The sequence below is a fragment of the Coptis chinensis genome, chromosome 3 (genome assembly GCF_015680905.1).
Source record: "Coptis chinensis isolate HL-2020 chromosome 3, ASM1568090v1, whole genome shotgun sequence".
In the NCBI taxonomy this organism is placed as follows: Eukaryota; Viridiplantae; Streptophyta; class Magnoliopsida; order Ranunculales; family Ranunculaceae; genus Coptis; species Coptis chinensis.
The window spans coordinates 122,806,208-122,826,190 of NC_141458.1; the positions used below are offsets into that span (position 1 = coordinate 122,806,208).

At 36.0% G+C, this 19,983-nt stretch overlaps 2 protein-coding genes across 4 annotated transcripts; both read left to right on the forward strand.

The window, feature by feature from the left end:
* The first annotated feature begins 1,277 nt into the window (after positions 1-1,277).
* On the forward strand, positions 1,278-7,224 carry LOC147514024 (mitochondrial inner membrane protein OXA1-like). 3 transcript variants are annotated; one of them, XR_015215809.1, is made up of 11 exons: positions 1,278-1,339; positions 1,955-2,489; positions 3,652-3,742; positions 4,582-4,629; positions 4,757-4,815; positions 5,497-5,572; positions 5,655-5,786; positions 5,996-6,103; positions 6,522-6,576; positions 6,806-7,064; positions 7,165-7,224. XR_015215809.1 is itself a non-coding variant. In XM_086597425.1 (11 exons), the coding sequence occupies exons 3-11, from the start codon at positions 1,978-1,980 to the stop codon at positions 6,985-6,987; spliced, it is 1,263 nt and encodes a 420-aa protein (XP_086453551.1). In that variant the 5' UTR covers positions 1,280-1,339; positions 1,708-1,869; positions 1,955-1,977; the 3' UTR covers positions 6,988-7,224. The 3 variants fall into 3 exon arrangements, 2 of the variants coding, with proteins under 2 accessions (XP_086453550.1, XP_086453551.1); XM_086597425.1 differs by adding an exon at positions 1,708-1,869 and having other exon boundaries at positions 1,280-1,339; positions 6,806-7,224; XM_086597424.1 differs by having other exon boundaries at positions 6,806-7,224.
* A 247-nt stretch (positions 7,225-7,471) lies between these two features.
* Positions 7,472-17,656, forward strand: LOC147514025 (long chain acyl-CoA synthetase 4-like). Its single transcript, XM_086597423.1, has 19 exons — positions 7,472-8,020; positions 8,226-8,289; positions 8,358-8,447; positions 9,452-9,508; positions 9,768-9,816; positions 10,098-10,174; positions 10,650-10,689; positions 10,770-10,864; positions 11,904-12,071; positions 12,269-12,379; positions 12,454-12,541; positions 13,358-13,424; positions 14,008-14,083; positions 14,175-14,292; positions 15,502-15,747; positions 15,843-15,982; positions 16,222-16,404; positions 16,488-16,607; positions 17,479-17,656. Exons 1-19 carry the CDS (start codon positions 7,869-7,871, stop codon positions 17,512-17,514), a joined length of 1,977 nt encoding a protein of 658 aa, XP_086453549.1. The 5' UTR covers positions 7,472-7,868; the 3' UTR covers positions 17,515-17,656.
* The last annotated feature ends 2,327 nt before the right edge of the window (positions 17,657-19,983 follow it).

Genomic DNA, 19,983 nt, shown 5'->3' on the forward strand with positions numbered 1-19,983 from the left:
CCAATAAGAATTTTCTTGGGTGACTTTCACTCACTTCAGTCACTTGAATACTAGATTGTTCAGAAAAGTGATATTCAAAACATAGGATTTTCTGAATAAACAAAGTAAATAAAAATGAAGGAAATATACGAGCGAGGACAAATGGGAAATGCAAAACTGAATACCTTCATTAGTTCCCATGATGCTTTGATACTTGATGATGAATCAAGAACTAACTTATATGAAAGAATTGAAATAGGAGTTACTGCTAAAGCACCAACAGGCTCACCAGGAGGATAAAATTTACAGCCATTCATTCCAGACATTACTTCGTATTTCAACTCGATTATGGAATTACTACACACATTACTCACAATTCCTTCATAGCACAAAACAATATCTTGAAGAACAGTCATTAAGATTTTGAATAAGGTTCCCAGTTCAGTTAAACCTCTAGAGAATGCGTGATTTTGTCTTGAAGCCTTTACAAGTTCCTGAGAGTTAAAAAGAGCTTACAAATTCTCAGAATCCAAAGCTTGACGAGGTTTGATGTTTAAATTTTTCTTGGACAATTCTTATATTGGTTAGGATTAATAGCCCAACTAACCAACCTCGACGCAAGCATCTAAACCAGCTCAAAATGTAGAAAAACAAGATACCCAAACCAAAGCCAATGTGAAAAAACATTCAGACAAAAAAACAGGATAAACATCAAAAGATTAAGTGCCACTCGCAAATCAAACTCATTAAGGGATCGTGTGGACTGGTACGGGTAGATTAAGAGATGAACAAAATAGAATAACTGAACTTGATGTTCTAAACATGCCACTTAATTGTTTTCTTTGTCATCAAGTTTTGAATAACTTACAAAGAAAATAGACGCAAAGTCCAAGCCCAGTAGTCTATAAATAAACACAAAGCTTCGGGCCATGGGCTTAGGCCTAAAATTTGGTTCTTAAATAAACCCTCAAACCCTTAGCCCGCCCGCCCGACCCGACCCATGCTTCGGGCCATGGGCTTATATTTTAATAAAATTTTTTTTTCTGATATTTCCATTAATATCTTAAAAATTTAAAAACGTTTTCCTATTAAGTTTTCGACTCCTCCTCAAGGTTTAATTGTTCATTCAAATTTTTTAACTAATGTTTTTAAATTTATTTTGTAAATCAAATGTATAACAACATAAGATCCCGCCCTATCTTCTGCCCCCCGCCTCTTCAAGCCCCTCTCCGAGAGGGTTGAGGGTAAAGGCTTCGAGATTTAAGCATTGGCCCGACCCAAGAAAGAAATGAGGGTAGAAACTCATGTTTTCATCGAACTTGCACTTGTATCTTCTGCATAGAAGAAGAATTGGGGAAAGGTAATTTTTTTATTATTTTTGTTGGCTTAAATACATGAATTTGCATGCTTATATAGCTTTATAGTATATTTTGAAGAATGTGTAAATTGTTCAAGCAGTAAGTAATTAGGCAAGGGCTTAAAACAAGATTTATGGACCAGCAGTTTGAACATCACTACTATGTTGCACTCCATAACAATATTTTTTATTCCCCTTTCCAGAAGTGAATAAGATTCTGTTAGTTGTAGCAGCCAGCTGTCTGTTTGGTGGAACAGTGGAACAATGTGAATGTAGTACTAATCAAATAGAGAAAAAAAAAAAAAAAAAAAGAAACCATATATGTAGTGTTTGTCACCTTCTTCATACTACAATATTGTTTTTTATGGTAGATATAGGTCGGTAAAGATGTGACTCTGCTTAAATCCGTGGAAGAAATCTCTATCCGATGCGTGGCTCCCCCAAATAGGAAAAGAGCCTGAGGACCTGGTAGAGCATATGTAGTGGGTGCTTAGTTTGAAGTTTGACTCTATGGTTTATGATTCCAAACTTAGGTTCAGTTGTTTCTACTTCCTTGTTCTCTTGATTGGTTATTTTATTTTGTTGTATTCGTTCCATACATTTTGTTGTTTTATGTAGCTTAGCAGAGATCAAAATTTGAGATGGCTTACCGGCGCAGCCTCTCCACTAGAGTCACTCTTCTTACACAGCGAGTTAATCCATCCCTTAGCTCCGTTCTTCATGATGATGATAGCGAAAAGAAGTCTTCTGCTGCAGATTCATGTCAACCTGAAAATCGTAACTTCTGGCATCGTGGAATTCAGAACTACATTATCAAGAGGGCAATTCCTGGGCCAGGTGCTCTGTTTAGAGTGCGAGGCTTGTTGTCCTACTCTCTGCCTGTTGGGCTTGGGCCCTCTCTCTCTTCTTACTCTACAACTACAGGCGAAGAAGGGTCAGATAAGGTTGAGTACATGAGCGATGTGGCTGCCGTAGAATTATCAGGCTCATCTGTTGCGAGTGATGTGACTGATATTATGTCAGATAATAGCTTAGAAGTAGCAGCTTCATCTGTCGCAAGTGAAGTGGCTACTGCAGCTGCCGATTCCTTTTTCCCAATTGCAGCTTTGCAGTACTTGATTGATGGAATTCATTCTCTTACAGGATTAAATTGGTAAGGTTCTGTTCACCGTTGCTGCCCTTTCTTATCTTCTTCTGCCGGTGTCTTTATTTATTTATATCTTCTTGAGGAGCTTTTCTATGTGCTGTTGTTAGGGTGACCAAACCAATATCATCTAGCGTAAATAAAGAGGTGTGGTATCTGACAATGGCCTTAGAAATACTGTTGAGGGCATCTCCAATGGAGAGTGTAAAAATCCACCTCCACATAGGCGCCATTAGGATTATACACTCTATCTAACTCCCAAATACATAAAGTATATATTTACTACTTGTGGCTCTTCCAATGGTAGGTGGAGGCAAATGCGTAAAAAGAGATAACAACGGACTTAAACTGTCATAGACCATTCAAAAATAATGAAAAATGATGGGCTTGGTTCGTCGCAAAGGCTTAAAACAAATAATGGTCCACTTTCATACGACCACTCAAAACAACGTCCGTGATTCGTAATAGTTATAATTCACTAAGTGACGGACTTAGACCATCGCAAACAGAAAAATAAAGCTTGAAACGTCAGTTGAAGTGACGTCCGAGTTTTTAAGTTACATAGATGTTACTATATGTGATGTATGGGTTTTTTTATTAACTAATAGCTAGATGGGGAATTTCCCACCCCATCTATTGACTAATAACCTATTACTTACGATATACAACCCCCATTGGAAAGAGTTTTTTGGCACTTGGAGTGTAAACTTTACACTTTATGCTGTTTACACCCCCAATTGGAGATGCCCTGAGTTGATTTGTGTTAGGTGTAACTGTGTAAGGTGGTTTGTTCTTGTCATTAACATCACACCCATTTTGTGTAAAAAGTATAGGTACAGGAAAATAAAAGTAGCCCAAGTTGATCAGTTCTCAAATCTTGAGGGACCTTTTTTCCTTATGTTTTCGAAATAATTCTTCTCTAGTCACCTTGACTAGATATTTGTGATGATTGATAAGCAACTATAGAATTTAAATATAACTATTTGCTTTAAACAGCATGTTGTAGAGAACTATACACAAAACACGAAACATGATAGCCGTTAAGTTTGGGATTTCCATATCTGGAGAAAAATACAAAGGTCTTACCCACTGTAGAATCTTTTATGTGCGAAAGTATAACATAATTTCAGCTCGCTTTCATGTCGTAAAAATATCCAGTTTCCTCTTCCAGGTGGGCATCCATCGCTTTAACAACTATTCTGATTCGAGGGGCTACAATTCCTGTTCTCATTAATCAACTCAAATGCATGACAAAACTTACTGTAAGTTGCTTTCGTTCTCTCTTGTTTATTTACGTGAGATTTTTGAGTGACAATCGCATTAATCTGATGATGTGTTCTGATGGCGCTCCTACACACGCACACACACAACACATATCAAAATAGGATAGCCATAAGACCTTTATTAGATTGCTAAGATGTGCATCGTGGCAGTTCATGGTCCTCTAATCATCTAATGTAATGTTTGATGTATGATGAACATAAAATGGGACTTATGTTAGCCTATGCTTTACGCACCTTGTGGGTGATACAACTTTGATTTTGCTCAAACATTTTGGCAGTATTTTTTCTTTATAACATGTAGCCTGTGATGATTAAATCATGTTTTCTTTTCCATAATAAACTGCAGATTTAACATACGCTCTTTATTGTTTTTAATAGTTAAAATCCTATTGCTTGAGAAACCAATACATCCTTCACCCACCCCCAACAACTAAAATTATATGTTCCAATAGTCACATAACAACAACATCTAAGCATTTCATTGCCAATTTTAGTTTTCTGTGTTTATTTGAGTTGTGTGGTCTGGCTTCGTCTCCTGTACATGATTTGTTTCTATCTGGTTTCGTACTTCTCTGTTGTTGATTGATCTTGTTCAACTTATTCTATAAGCTGTGCTTTAGGTCTTTTCTTTTACCCTCAAAAGATGTACAAAGGCTCTTTTGTGATGCATTTTATCCTTCATGACTTTTTTGTTTTGTAATTGGTGATCTTTCTTTATTCTTCTTTTATACTTTCTTTTTTGAGGGTGGTTTCAAGTTGGAACTTGGCACTCTTCAGTGCACTCCACCACTAATTGACCGACATTTATATTTGTCCAGTTGATGAGACCACACTTGGAGGAGATCAAACAACAGATGCAAGATAAGGTATGGAAAACACAGTCACACACACACACACAGAGACACATGCATATATAATATTCAATATAGCTATATATTCTTTTCAGACAATGGATCCCAAGGTTTTAAAATTGTTCTTTCATTTCCTATCTAGACAATGGATCCTAATGCCATGGCTGAAGGTCAGAAACGAATGTGGGAGCTATTTAGGGAGTAAGCATCCGTTTCATGTGCCTCTGGAAGAGAAAATTAAATATTTAATAATGTCATATGTAATTTTTTTCCTGATAATTTCTTTATGGGACTCTGATAATGCCTATATATGATGCATGCCAGACATATATGTAGATCAATTGAATCTGGAACTACTAATTCACTGAAGAGGGGTATTAGCCGGGCACTGTGATCAATCATCATCAGTATCTTTTGAGCTGAAAAATGGAATAACTAAGTTATTTACAGCAAGCATGCACTTATTCTCTTATTTCTGGAACTATATTTCAATACTTGTTTCCCTTTTCATTCAAAGACCCGTAAAAAAAATCTATATAACAAATAACAATATATGAAGTTTAGTCGTCTTCTTCTTCTTTTTTCGTCCCTCCATTTTTCACCCGGTAGTTAGAATTTTTTTCCCTAAACCCTTAAAATTTTCCCTGGTGAAGGTGGGAATCGAATCTAAGACCTTGGCCCAACCTCCCCAAGGCTTGAGCAGTATCTTATAATGGACTATTCTATATTTGAATATATGTTGCTATTTATTGTTGCTAAATCTGAACATAGCCACTGTGCTTTGGTATGTTGTACGACTTGGAATGCTGTAACCGCCTTCTCCATCTGTAGCATTTCTTTTTTGTCATCCTTATTAATTTCATTACAATTTGCTTATTTCAGGTATGGGGTCACTCCATTTACACCTTTAAAGGGCCTTTTCATTCAAGGTCCTATTTTTATCAGTTTTTATTTAGCTGTAAGTTCTTTCTCACTTTTTATGATGTCACATAGTCAGTTATTCATTTTCATTTGTTTTTAACATATTCTTTTTGTTTTAGATTACAAACATGGTAGAAAAAGTTCCATCTTTCAAAGAGGGTGGAGCATTCTGGTTTACCGATCTCACAACTCCCGATAGCTTATACATTTTGCCAGTTCTGACCGGATTGTCCTTTTTGATAACTGTGGAGGTAAGCACATATGCACTCTCTCCCCTTATCTTAGCTTGGATAATGCGCGTGTGCCGCACCAAGTCTTGTATTTGTTCTCCCAACATTAATTTAGATGATCTGATTTTTTTTCTATATGAGATTTTGGTAGAAGATCTAAATTTGCTCACTGTCGATGTTCTTCTTCTTCAGTAACCATTATATATTTGAATGATCTTGTCCTTTTCTAGTGTAATGTGCAAGAAGGTTTGGAAGGGAATCCTGTTGCTGGCACCATAAAAATTTATTCAAGGGTCCTTGCGGTTCTTACCGTTCCAATTACGATGACTTTGCCCAAGGTATGCTAACCATATTATCGTTTTTTTGTGATAAACATTAATCATATTGCTCTTGACATCAGAAAGAGCACAGTATTGGTTGAGCTCCTTGTGGTTCATGTCTCGAGTAAAGAATTTGGTTAAAGATGGTTTAATTGGTCAGCAGATATGCTGTTTGTTTTCAAAATATTATATATACAAAAAAATGCTATTTGTTTTCAAATTGAATTAAAGCTTCTGGCCTGCCCTCATTTGGCTTTGTCATTTCCCCCTTACCTTGTTTATGACAAGATCAGTCAGCAAATTTTCTCGTTGATCATCAAGATTTCAAAAAAAATACAAAATCTACTTAATACAGTCAGTAGATATGTGAAGATCAACGCTGACCCTGATGTTTGAGAAGATTTTAAATTCCTATTGTTTGGATCTGTTGTTGCAGGCCGTATTTTGCTATTGGCTTACCTCCAATTTGTTTTCACTCGGATACGGGCTAGGTGAGTCATCTCACTAAGAGGAAAAAAAGAAGGGTTAACTAGTATTAAACCACCCCCTAGACGAGCCAATTAGGATTTCCCCCCACACTAGATGGGAAATTAGGGTCTCACCCCCCAAATACACTGAAAAAAACACACGGTCAACCCAATTTGACTTTTTTTTTATGTGTATTTGGGGATGTCATAAGGGGATTTGGCTGATCATTTGATGTTTATTTCATCTCCACAGTAATTAAAAGCCCTCGGGTTAAAGAGCTCCTGAAAATTCCTGTAATACCCACGGCACCTGGCAGTAGAACACAACCTCCATTCTCTCCGCCTTCAATATCCTTTTCGTCATCTTCAGTTATCAGTGAGGGGAAGACTCTTGAAAGCCAAGTGAAGCAAAGAAAGGAAGACAAGAAACTATGAGAAGTAGAGTAAGTTCAAGTATTTAACAATGACAAACTGAGAGACTACTGCCGAGGCAGGACGCAAGCAAATTCGAAGTAAGAGCAATGCATGCTTGTAGTAATTTTGTTCGTTTTGCTTGCTTGCTTGAAGTGTAATTATACCAATAGAGATCCCTTAAGAAAGTCTTTCTTTCAGGTGTACTTAATAGCACTGGAAATGAATCATAATTAAACTGGAACTGATCCATTTGAGTAACTTGATCCAGAGCTGATTGATCTTCCAGAGCTGGTCTGATATTGCAAGTTTAAATGGATAACGTTTATGCTGAATAAATGGCACGGACAGATTTCCAACCAAACAACTGATTGTAGCTTCAGTCAGCTGATTTGATCTCAACTTTCTCTTAATATTCAAGGGGACACCTTAAACAGACAGATGTGGATTATTTTCTTGAATTAACATTCCCTAAACAGATGTTAAACTCAATTTTTGGCAAACGTAAGATCATCCAACAGCTTAATAGTTATATATATGTGCCTACTTTTGGCACTGCAGCAACCAATTGAATGAGACAGTTTCTGAGACCAGGCCTATTATTATATATAAACATCATTGTAAGTTCCTAAATAATAACAGTTGAACAGTTGATAATTGGACTCCTAATCAACAAGAATATTGATTACTGACTAAAATTTCGGGTCAACAGATAATATCTCGATATATATTTTCTTGGTAAACAAGGCATCTCAACATGTCACGTGGCCTTCCTGTTATAAAAAGTAGGAGCATGCTACTACAAGAAAGCCTAAGAGTACGTAGCGTATGATATACTATAACCTGAAATAAAACAAGTGCTTTTTAAGGTACGTATCTTTCATCCCTCATCATCACCTTGAAGAATGGCGGATATGAAATACGTGATTGAGATGGAGAAAGGGAAGGAATCTGTAGATGGAAAACCATCAATGGGTCCAGTTTACAGAAGTGTGTTTGCCAAGGACGGTTTTCCTCAACCAGTTGAAGGTCTCAACAGTTGCTGGGACATTTTCCGGTGCGTATACAAATTGTTATTTATCAATGTGTTTATGTCTCATAATTTTTGTATCTTTGATTATGAATTGGAAAATGGTATCTATTTAATCTGTTACCTATTATTAGATCTTGTTAACCAAAAAAGTAAAATGGTAAAGTGGATGAAGAAAAGAAAAACATAAATGTGAAGGTTTCAATTAACATTTTACTCTCTTTTGTTTCAGTATTTCTTATGAGAAGTATCCCGATAATCGAATGCTTGGTCGTCGGGAAATTGTGGATGGGAAGGTGCGTCTCTTTGGTTTGACATTCAGTCTTAATGACCATTGTAATTATTCTCGTTTTTCTGTTTGCAGCCTGGTAAATATGTGTGGCATACTTATAAGGAAGTATATGACTTAGTTACAAAAGTTGGAAAATCCATCCGCACTTTTGGCATAGAGAAAGTAAGTCGCCCGTCCCTTGTGTTATTATTGATTTATAATGCCTTAAATTTATTTTATGCATAGCATAATGTTTTAGAGAAGTGCCTGGATTTCTATTTAAGGACTCTTGTACACTGATTGGATTCCGGAGAATAAAAGCTCGACTTCTCTTTTTCTAGTTTTCCTAGAAATATATTGTAGGGTGGAGTATTAAGAAGTACAAGCCTCCACATTTTGCTAGACGATGTGTTAACAAATAACAATTACCTACTGGAAGTGTTTCTGATACTCATCGTGCTTTTCTTCCTACCAAATTGAAGTATTGTGCATTTGGGATGAAGAAGGGAAGCTTGATATGATGATAGCTTTCATCAAAACCTGATAAAAAATAATATAATAGTAATGACTTTGTTGATAAAAAATGCAATTTTGTTTGAATCTTGTTATGAAAAACATTGAATGCTTTCTATGGTTTTCATTTGGACTCAAAATAAATGATAAATGATAATTTTGTAATGGCAAAAAGAGAAGTAAAAAAATATGTTGGATTATTAGAATGTTTTTTTATTAGTTTTTTTTTCATACTATTTTTTTGTTTTTTTGTTGATTATATTCTCACTATAGTTGTCAAAATTTTGGGGGTGTGAAAGTTTGCTAAATAATTTGCGAGTCCTTATAGTTGAAGATTTTTGTAGGCAATTAGTTATGTGGTATATCCAATCTCTGGGGGTGCGACCATCCCTACACGCACTCCCCTATATCCATCTTTGTTGGTCGATAAGAAAATGGTTTTCATTTGCTTCTATGTATGTTTTGTTTCGTCCAATTTACCACTTTATAGATTTTCGAATCAGTTGTGAGATCTACATTGTTGGCTCTCTCCTTCTCCCTCAACCCCAAGTCCTAATAATCTTGCTGTTATCTTTGGTTGAATATGATAAACACTGAGCCACTGACTATAAAGTTTTGGCATATGCTTAAATCTTGTTGCCTATGCAATATTAAGTTTTGTTACTTTTTCTCAGGGAGGACGATGTGGTATATATGGTGCCAATTCTCCAGAATGGATTATGAGTATGGAGGTATTAGTTTCTCTGTCTCTCCCTTGTTTGATACTAATTTCTAAAAAGCATTGTTAAAACACATTGTTATGTTTTAAGTGATTTGTAGGCGAAAAAAATTCCTTCCACTCAACTGCTTTATAACCATTTTCTATTTTGTTTTTCTTGTGTGGAAAATTTTATTCACCTAGATGTTGTGACTTTGGTTTTTATTTCTTGGCATTTTCTTCACAAGGCTCATCATTTGCATATATGTTTTAATGCTACAAAATTTTTGCAGGCCTGCAACGCTCATGGGATCTATTGTGTTCCTTTATATGATACCCTAGGTATGCCTTCAAAAGTTTTTCAATGTTCACCCAAGCTTATTATGGTTTATTTACTATCCAATTTCTATTCTGTTAATTTGGGGTAGAATGTTCATGTAGTTAGAACGTGTAAAACTGATTAAATGATGTAAACATTAATGAACTCACTGACTATGAGTGTTGAGCTTATTTCTTGGGAATGTTATGCACCAGGTCATTCGAAATCTCGTCCACTACCAGTTTAGGATAGTTCTAGAGATTTGTGTATGTTTTTGTTTGATCGCTTAACTCTTTTGTTTTAGGTGCTGGTGCTGTGCAGTTCATCATAAATCATGCAGAGATTTCAATTGCTTTCATCGAGGAAAAGAATATTCCAGAGGTACATGCTACTCGATCTAATTCCAAATACTGGGAGTTGGGACTTTCAAAAACAGATCTGATTGGCTGAGAGGGAGAATGTGTTTCAGTTTTTTGAAGAAGCTCTTGGAATTTAGTATTTATTCATTTATTTGACTGAGAGTATATACCCTTACTGGCTTACTCCTATTAAGTTTATAGTTTCCCGTTAGTTGATTCAACATGTTGATTAAAGGAAGATTGTTAGTAGAATAAATTATTCTAATCTGTACATTGTAGATTTGTAGACATGACACAAATGGGTCCTAGATACTGTATAAACTGCCCTTCTTTTCCTGCTTTACAAACCTTACGGATGTGTTCTATGATTTGTTCAGTAAGTTTATTCTCTGACAATTTAAATGTGCTTGCATTTGGTTGTAAAATGCGATGAGGAATATTAATCCATAATACCTGAAACTTTCTTCTGTGCTCTTGTCTGATCTTTTTGCTTTCAGGTGTTGAAAACATTTCCTCATACAACAGAGTATTTGAAAAGTAAGGTGTACTTGCTCATATAGTTTTTGTTCTGGGTGCATGATTTACACAATGCTGACATTCTTTATGTTTTGCTTTAGCACTTGTGAGCTTTGGAGAGGTTACTCCTGAACAAAGAGAAGAAGTTCAGAAATTTGGTTTGGCAATATATTCTTGGGCTGAATTCCTTCAACTGGTATGATAATAACTTTTAAGTTTCCAAATGCGAAACCTTTTGGGTGTAATTGTTCTTCGTCATGGCATAATTTGCTACTTTCTGAATGTACCTCATTAGTTTTCTTTAAGCTTCATTCCAGTGGTTTTTCTTAGTATTGGAAATAGAATTTCCAAGTAGTTCTTATTTGGGCATATATTATAAAGCAGTGACCTCTCTCTCTCATAGTATAAGGAATGAGGATGTGGGATCTCATAGTATGTGGGATCTCATAGTATAAGGAATGAGGATCCGATCTAGTACTCCTAGCTCATAGTATGTTTATTCTCTATAGAGTTGATTACTTTTAATCATAACTTGGTTTCTTTTTGAGTAAGTTTTTTGGTAGTGAAGCAAGGAGGTTTTGGAGCACATCTTTCACCCAATGTTTTGGTAATTAATTGATTCAATTTGGATCTGTGTGCTATCTCATACAGATAGTGAAAAATCCTTTTAAATGTATCTTTCCTTGATGACATGGGTTCATTCGTGCGGAAAAGGTGCCTGAAATGCCTACATGTCTATAATACTGTTATTCTGTTAAGAATATATATCTGCACAAGAAAAATATGAAACTAAGTGTATGTTTTCCTTATGCTGAAGGACTTTATTATAGGCTGCATTTGGTTCACAGCAAGTGGAACAGAAAACCAAAACCATGAACAGTTTCATGTTTTTTATTTGTATGGAAACAGAAGCATCAGTGTACAGTATGTTTGCAACACAACCACTAATGAAGTACTTACTAAACCCAATAAATCACAATAACAAATGATAAAAATAACAAAAAGTATAAACAGTAACAGCGATAAGAATAACAGGCGACTGGGTCACTGGGTGTAGTCTTCGGTGAAGAAATACCATGTCAACTCTTTATGTAGTTCTTTCTCTCATCTTTGCGTTTGTTTTCTACGCTTCATGAGGCAATTAACGTCATATCTAGAGTGGTACAATAAGTACTCTAATGTGGGATTTGTGTAAACCCCTTTTAATATCATCTCCTTTTTCGTTTGATTCACAGGGTAACAGTGAGCAGTTTGATCTTCCAGTTCTCAAGAAAGAGGATATATGTACAATAATGTATACTAGTGGAACAACTGGTGAGCCAAAGGGAGTTATGATATCGAATGATGCGATACTTACTCTTATAGCTGGTGTGAATCGGGTGCTAGAGAGTGTGAATGAAGAGGTTAGCTCAAGTCACCTACATTTAATTATGCCTCCTTCACAAACACAAGAAAAAGTTGATTGGTTTCTCTCTCTCTCTCTCTCTCTCTCTCTCTCTCTCTCTCTCTCTCTCTCTCTCTCTCTCTCTCTCTCTCTCTCTCTCTCTCTCAAGTTATGTTCATTGTGTTTCTTACATGTTTTGTCTAAATTGTTTAACAGTTGACGGCGACAGATGTTTACTTATCATATCTTCCTCTGGCACATATCTTTGATCGAGCAGTTGAGGAGTGCTTAATTAGTAATGGTGCCTCCATAGGGTTTTGGCATGGGGTAAGTTGTGGATGCAATATCCTTTTATCTGAGTTTATTCGATTAACTAATTTACCCTTTTCTGCATCTTTTAGGAAGTGAAATTATTGGTTGATGACATTGGGGAACTCAAACCAAGCATTTTTTGTGCTGTTCCACGTGTGCTGGAGAGGATTCATGCAGGTAAAATTTTGTCATACTTCTGAAATTTTTATCTCACAACACGTCTGCTTGCTTCTTTTACTGCCCTTGTAACAAAGATGCATGAAATAGCTCTAATGTCAATTGCCAAACATCGAAAGGAATTGTGTACAACATTGAAAGATTGTAGAGAAATATGGTGAGGACTAATCTTGATTATTTAATTTGAAATATTGCTATAGACTTTTAACCATTTGTGGTACATGCTACCAACCTAGACGACTCCAAAGCAAAAGTAGCCATTTTACTTTTCTGGGCTGAGACAGTACTATATGAGTATCTAAGGAATGAGGTAGTTGATCTCTGGGATCATCTAATTTTGTTAAACTAGATATCGTACATGTGCCTGTCAAGATCACCCTCCATGGAAATGTTTTTCCCACTCCCATTGCAAAACAGTTATTTTATAGTTGTTGAGATTATTAATCCCACATTGGGAGTCTAAAAGCCTAGCCAGTCAATATATAAATCCTGGCTTGGATGCCCATTTTTAACAAAAGTAAATATATGGACAATCTTGCATACCACGTATTTGGTTCTTTGATCTTTTCTAACGGTATTTTCCTTTCATGATTCAAAGAATAATCACAAGAATGCATATTTACAGTTCTTGATGTTTCTTAAATATGCACTCCCATTGCAAAACAGTTATGTTATAGTTAATATATGGACAATCTTGCATACCGCATATTAGGTTCTTTGGTCTTTTTTTTATGGTATTTTCCTTCCACGATTTAAAGAATAATCACAAGAATGCATATTTACATGTCTAGGTGTTTCTTAAATATGCGCTTTCAGGTTTGACAGAGAAGATATCATCTGGGAGTCTAATAAAGCGTAAGCTATTTGACATAGCACACTCTTAGTAAGTTCAACCTTCTTTTTCTCTATGACATCCTTGGAAAAATATATACTGTTTACTTTTAGCAGTTACATGTACTTCCAATTGAAGTAAAAACAAAATGAACTCCCAAGTTTAGAATTTCAACCAAACCAACTCTTAAGTTGAGTTTCAATAAAGATATTCCATAGAACAATTTTGGGTTTCAAGGCCTTTAAACAGAAGAAACCTCTTACTAGTCCTAATCTTTTTGGAATTTATATAGGAATAGTAAACCTATTTCTCCATTACAAAAGAAACTAGTTAAAACAAAACTAATTATTATACAAAAATGAATAAAGAGAGCTTCTATGTCCATGAAGTCATATTTATCCATGCCCCTGCAGTACATAAACTTAGCATACATTTCAGAACTTAACTGTAAGTTGGTATTAATTCCAAGTATAGTACTATAACCCCTTCTTATTATAAAGTTATGTAAACTCTGGATGTATTTTCCATTCTGGACTTTGACCAGCTCTGAGATTTTACAGTTATGTGGTAACTTAAGGTGCTTCCATATACCATAAAAGTGGTATATTTAATCTATGATGTGGAAATGGTGCAGCAAATTATATAACATGAAGAAAGGACATAAACATGATGAGGCAGCTCGACTTTTTGATGGGCTAGTTTTTAGCAAGGTAGTGGAAACATACCACTGCATGTTCCTATTGTTTTCTTTGAACACTAGGCTCAAACTGATTCTACTCTTTTAAATTATAATTTGTTCAGGTTAAGAAAGGATTGGGAGGGAATGTGAGACTTATTATATCTGGAGCAGCACCTCTTTCCACACATGTAGAAGCCTTTTTCCGAGTCGTATCATGTGCTCATGTTTTGCAAGGCTATGGTATGCAGTCATTTGAGAAGTCATGTTTGCTATTTTCATCTATATCCTGTATGCTGGTCTTTTTTATTAAGTCAGGAACGAATTTAACCAATTCTCTTGGGTTTATATGGACGCATTTTTACACTATTACAATAGACCTTTAAAATTTTGAGTTAAACTGATGATTAAGTGGATGATGCGGAATCCAATACTTCATTTATGATATTCACAACATTGTTCTCTAAATCCCCTTTTTCCCCCAGTGAAGGTGGACATGGAACAAAGATATTATGATATTGATTCCACTGAACTTAATTTGTGTGTAGGCATTAATGCAAAACACATGCTTACAACACATGCAAACAGGCATACATTTGAACACTCACACAACCACATACATACTTTTGTACTTGATGATATTTTTAAATGCGAAGAAATGAAATATGGCCTTTTAAGAGCCTATTATTTGTATGGCGCAAGGCACAAACGTCATGAACGAGAAGCTTCTAGTGTACAGGAGTTGATGAATATGGGGAAGTATAGTGTTTGCGTAGATAGCCACTTGGTTTTTCTTTTGCTTTGTGAGATTAATTTCATTATACTGTACCACTCCTTATTTCTCTATTAGTAACGTTTCTGCTCTATTGATCTAAAGAAAGTGAAAGGAAGAGATAAAAATATAAAAGGATGCCCTTCTGCTCTATTTGATATATTAAACAGATTCTTTAAATGTTTTATTTTATGAAAATAGAAAGACTTCTTACATTTCAAGGTCAACCTCTGAGGTTGATCAAGACATTGGTGCACATCCAAAGTTTGAACTGAAGATGCTAATATGAATCTCGAGGTTGACTATGGAGGTTGTACGCTTGTACTGTAGAGAACGTTTCATTTACAGTATGTTGGCATATTATAAATGGAAAATTGCACATATCTAGAGATAAACATATTTTTGAGATCGTTCATGGATGCATTTGGTATTTCAAAGTTGCAGTTTGGTTAATGCTCTGAGATTGGCTGCACAGGTAATTACAATTTAAGTATAAAGGTTGATGTATCCCCATATGGATCCTTAAGTTGACCTAATATGCAAAGTCATTCAACTAAATTGTACTTTAGCCCTTCCCTTCAATGTCAGTATTGTGCTCTTTGAGTTGGGGCTTTTAAGATATTTGTTTACTCATATATGTATCTGCTGGTTGATATTTGAACACATCATTGTTGGTGTAGGTTTGACAGAAACTTGTGCGGGAACCTTCTTATCATTGCCTAACGAGTTGTCAATGCTCGGAACAGTGGGGCCTCCTGTCCCAAATGTGGATGTGCGTTTGGAATCTGTTCCAGAAATGGGTTATGACGCCCTTTCAAGCACACCACGTGGAGAGGTTCTTGTACGGGGAAACACCTTGTTCTCGGGTTACTACAAACGTGAAGACCTAACAAAAGAGGTTTTGATTGATGGATGGTTCCATACAGGTTTGTTGCAACTCAAAGTCTTCACTCTGGTATAGTTCTCTATTTGTCATCGTAGGTTCCTCATTAACGGTTCACACAATGATCTCTTTAAGCAGGAGACGTTGGTGAATGGCAACCAGATGGAAGTATGAAACTCATTGATCGGAAGAAAAATATTTTCAAGCTTTCACAGGGAGAATATGTTGCAGTTGAGAACCTGGAGAACATCTACGGCGTTGCTTCTGATATCGACTCGGTATGTATCTCAGTACTTGTTTACAATACTGTAAAGAACATAAAATTGAAAGGGAGAGAGGGGTGTGCTCTTATTTGTGTGTCCCTTTCTTCTAGACAGGGTTGTAATTTGTTTGACGTTAGTTCTGCCACGAACTTATGCTATATAATTTACAGCTATTGAGTGTAGAGAATATATAACTTGCTCGTATTTGTGTATCTCTACCTTTCAGACTGATTCACCTAACTCTTGTCCCTCAGATATGGATATATGGGAACAGCTTTGAATCCTTCCTAGTAGCTGTTATTAACCCCAACCAGCAAGCCCTGGAGCGTTGGGGTAGTGAGAATGGACTGGCTCAGGATTTAGCTTCCCTTTGTGAAAATTCCATGGCAAAACAATACATCCTCGGGGAACTAACCAAAATTGCAAAAGAAAAGAAGGTTTGTTGTTGTTACTTTTTGCTTCTAAATTTCTTCTGTAAATGAAGAAATTGTGATCACTAATCATTTGGTTTGTTTGGCAGTTAAAAGGCTTTGAATTTATCAAAGCTATCCACATGGACCACGTGCCATTTGACATGGAGCGCGACCTCCTCACCCCAACTTATAAGAAGAAGAGACCTCAGTTGTTTAAGTACTACCAGGTTGGTCTCGTTTTGATCCTGCTATTACATAAATATATATATAGTAGTCTGTATGGATCCCTTGTTCAGCCTTGGGTCTTTCTGGCCCTTTCACAGATCAGTATCTATGCAGTCAAAAACAAGTGTAAGCTCTACGCACCTCTCTGCCTGCACCTCTAAGTGATCTTCAGATCGAGAAGCCCTATGCTCTATTTTTAAGATTAGTTTAAAGACACCCCTTTTTGTTTAGAATCACCCTGGTGTATCTAGATGAACTGCAAATTATAATCTCTCTCCCACGTCAGGTGAGAGTCTGCAAAAGAGCTGCACCATAGCTGAAGTGCTGGACTCTTGCTAAAAATTAGTGCGACCAATTATCCAAGGTCAACTGCTTAAGTATTAACAGGCTGGTCTTGCCTTGTGTCCGGTATGCTTGTTGTCCGTACTGGATGATTGGCAAAGCCACTTTTCTCTTTTTTCTCTAGTTTTTTTTTTTCCAATAATTACGGTTAGCAAGCTGCGATAGCTGCAATAGCTGGTGGTGCTGTCAAAAAATTTTGTGACTCTACATCTGAAAACTCTGAAGGGCTATGATATGTGACTTGATGATCAGAGAATCTCTCATCATTTGTGATCATCGGATCAGTTTGAACTTTTCTTTAGAATTTGAAACTACTGGGCCAGTTGCGGCTTGCCACAGTTCGCAGCATATGGTCCTTGATTTCAGCATTACCCCAGTTTCTTTTCCTTTTTCTTTATTGTCCAGTTCCATGTTGTGTGCTAATTCATTTGCAAAGTTAACAATCATGCTAGGACCTACATTACGCATGTATTACTCTATTAATTAATCTATTAAGCAACCAATTTCTTATTTTGGAAATATTTTTGGCAGGGTGTCATTGACAAGATGTACAAAGGTAGCAAATAAAGTATATGATGCTATACGGCTCTGCGCAATCATACGGCATTGCAGACTTCTTCCATTCCATATTAGATGAAAATCATTTTTCAATGTGTTAAAATAATTAGAATCGTTTTGGATAGTAAATGCAGAATTCAGTTTGAAACAATTCCCAGTACCTATGGTGACAAAACACATCTCTACACTATATGATAGCCGGGTCTTTAGGAGTCCCACTTCTCAACCGAACAGTGTATTTTCAATCTCTCTATTTTAAGATTTTAGAACCACCTCCCTTAATTATTTTAAATTTCTAATCAGTTCTTTTCTTTTTAAACAATTTGCAAAAACTCTCCCACTTTACTAAAATTAGAATTAGTTTCATATTATTTAAAATAATTTAAAAAACCTCATTCACATTACTGAAATTATATTCAATCCCTCCTAATATTTTTATATTATTTTTTAGATTAAAACTAAAATTTAAAAAATCATACTATCGGAGACATAGGTTAGAGCGACAAAAATCATACTATCTGAGAAATATTAGAGCGACGAGTTTAAAGCCTTGAAAAAACACCGATGCGTAGCACGGTTCGCATACTTGTGTTTGTGTTATAGTACGAATTCAACTATTAAACTCATCAGTCATTATTAGTTGCAATGTTGCAGAATGCATGAAACATTTATTACTGTTGCAACTAATTGCCAAAGCTTGTCAACAATGCAAGTTCAAAAGCCAAAAATTGCCCCAGACATATAAGATTTTTTAACGGGTAAAAAATCTTGCCAACAGTTGGAACATCAATTTTTTCATTTTTCATTTTTTTTTAAGGATACGGATGTTATACTGTGCAACTCCGAAACACCTCAACAGTCTTGACCTGCCCACATGCAGTGTTCTGAAAATCAGTTTAGGCGGAACTTAGGCCTAAGTAATTTAAAAAATCGGTGGATCGATTAAGCGGGTTTAAGTAGACCGATTAGGCGAGCTATGCGGACTTATTGGCGGTCCTGTCAAATTATTTTATTATTATGTTTTTTTGAATGATTAAATGTCGAAAATTAAAGACTCATATAGATTTAAAATTTGAATAATGTTAAGCGAGCAGAAGTGCTTCAGTTCCTTTTTACTTTTTTGCCTTCTGTTTTGCATCTGCCCTAGACCTCGAAATAGGTTGTTTGGCTTTTGTCATGCTCCTGATGGAAGTGGTTTTGAATGGTGATATTTGCTTCGTTTTTGTCCTTTTTTCTTGTGAAAATATCTCTAATCTCTACGTGTTCTCTTCTGATGAATACTCGTGGGTATTGGAAACCATTTTTCTATATTTTCATACAATGTCAAACTAGGGGATTGGGGTCTGTTGCGGTAGCACTTTACGAGTTTACGGTATGTCTGGATGTAACAAAGCCAGTCGATTATGACAACCCGACTGTGTGGGCGCACTTAAGCCTAGAAGTGGCTAATTGACAATTGTAAGTTGCGGATATGTGGGAGAGATCAGAGATATCGTTAGAAAACAATTCTAATAAGAAGACTGAAATTTGTTTTACTCTTAGAAATCTATATATATATATAAAAGCTCGCGCACATTCTCTCTCCTCACCATATGGCTCCATTTTGCACTTCTAGCCATATGATTGGTTTCTAAAAAATCGGATGGAATAATAATTAGTGACACCTCCCCAGATTTGTTTAAATCTCCCTAATCTATTCTTAATTTTCTATAGACTCCTCAAATTAAAAAAATAAAAATAACAAATTAAATAAACTTTATACAAATTCTACCGAAAACCTAACTTTTCTCCTGAAACTATGATGGTCTCTTATCTTCTTCCCTACCAAGCAAGAGTTCACAATAGCCCCACCACTGCATCGAGCCAAACAGGCAAAAAATTGTACGCCTCAATTCAATAACCCCGAATCTCGATGCCATCTTTGACAAAAAACGAGATTTTTCATGATCCAGAGGTGATTAAGCTACAAGTAGGCATAGACTCCACAGAGTTTCTAGACTCCACAGAGTTCTTCAATGCGCACTAAAAGCACCCATCATCTCTCGTCCGCGTCAATAAGGTAAATTCTCATCAAATGTCCTATGATCGACAAAATAGGTATGTGCTTCATAACACAATAGAGGAATCAACCAACCACCTTGAGTACCAGTTGTCTAAATAGGCAGCATGTTACAAAATACACAGACACACCTAATTGGTCAACTATAGGCCCCGCATCTCTTCAAAATGTTAACTTTTTGGTATTATCCAAGATAAGGTTTATATGTGAATCTGCAACTTGAATGGTATAATATTGTTTCAGTCTACAATGGGGAGGGAAGGAAGTAGCCCCTACATTGTTACGCCTGTTCCACCTGACTGGGTTGTGGAAGTATCCTAAGTCCGAACCTTGGCTGTATAAGCCCTTTACGTTTTTCCTGATCTGGCATTATCTTGATATGAAAAATGACTACTATATTGAAACTATGTATGTCTTTT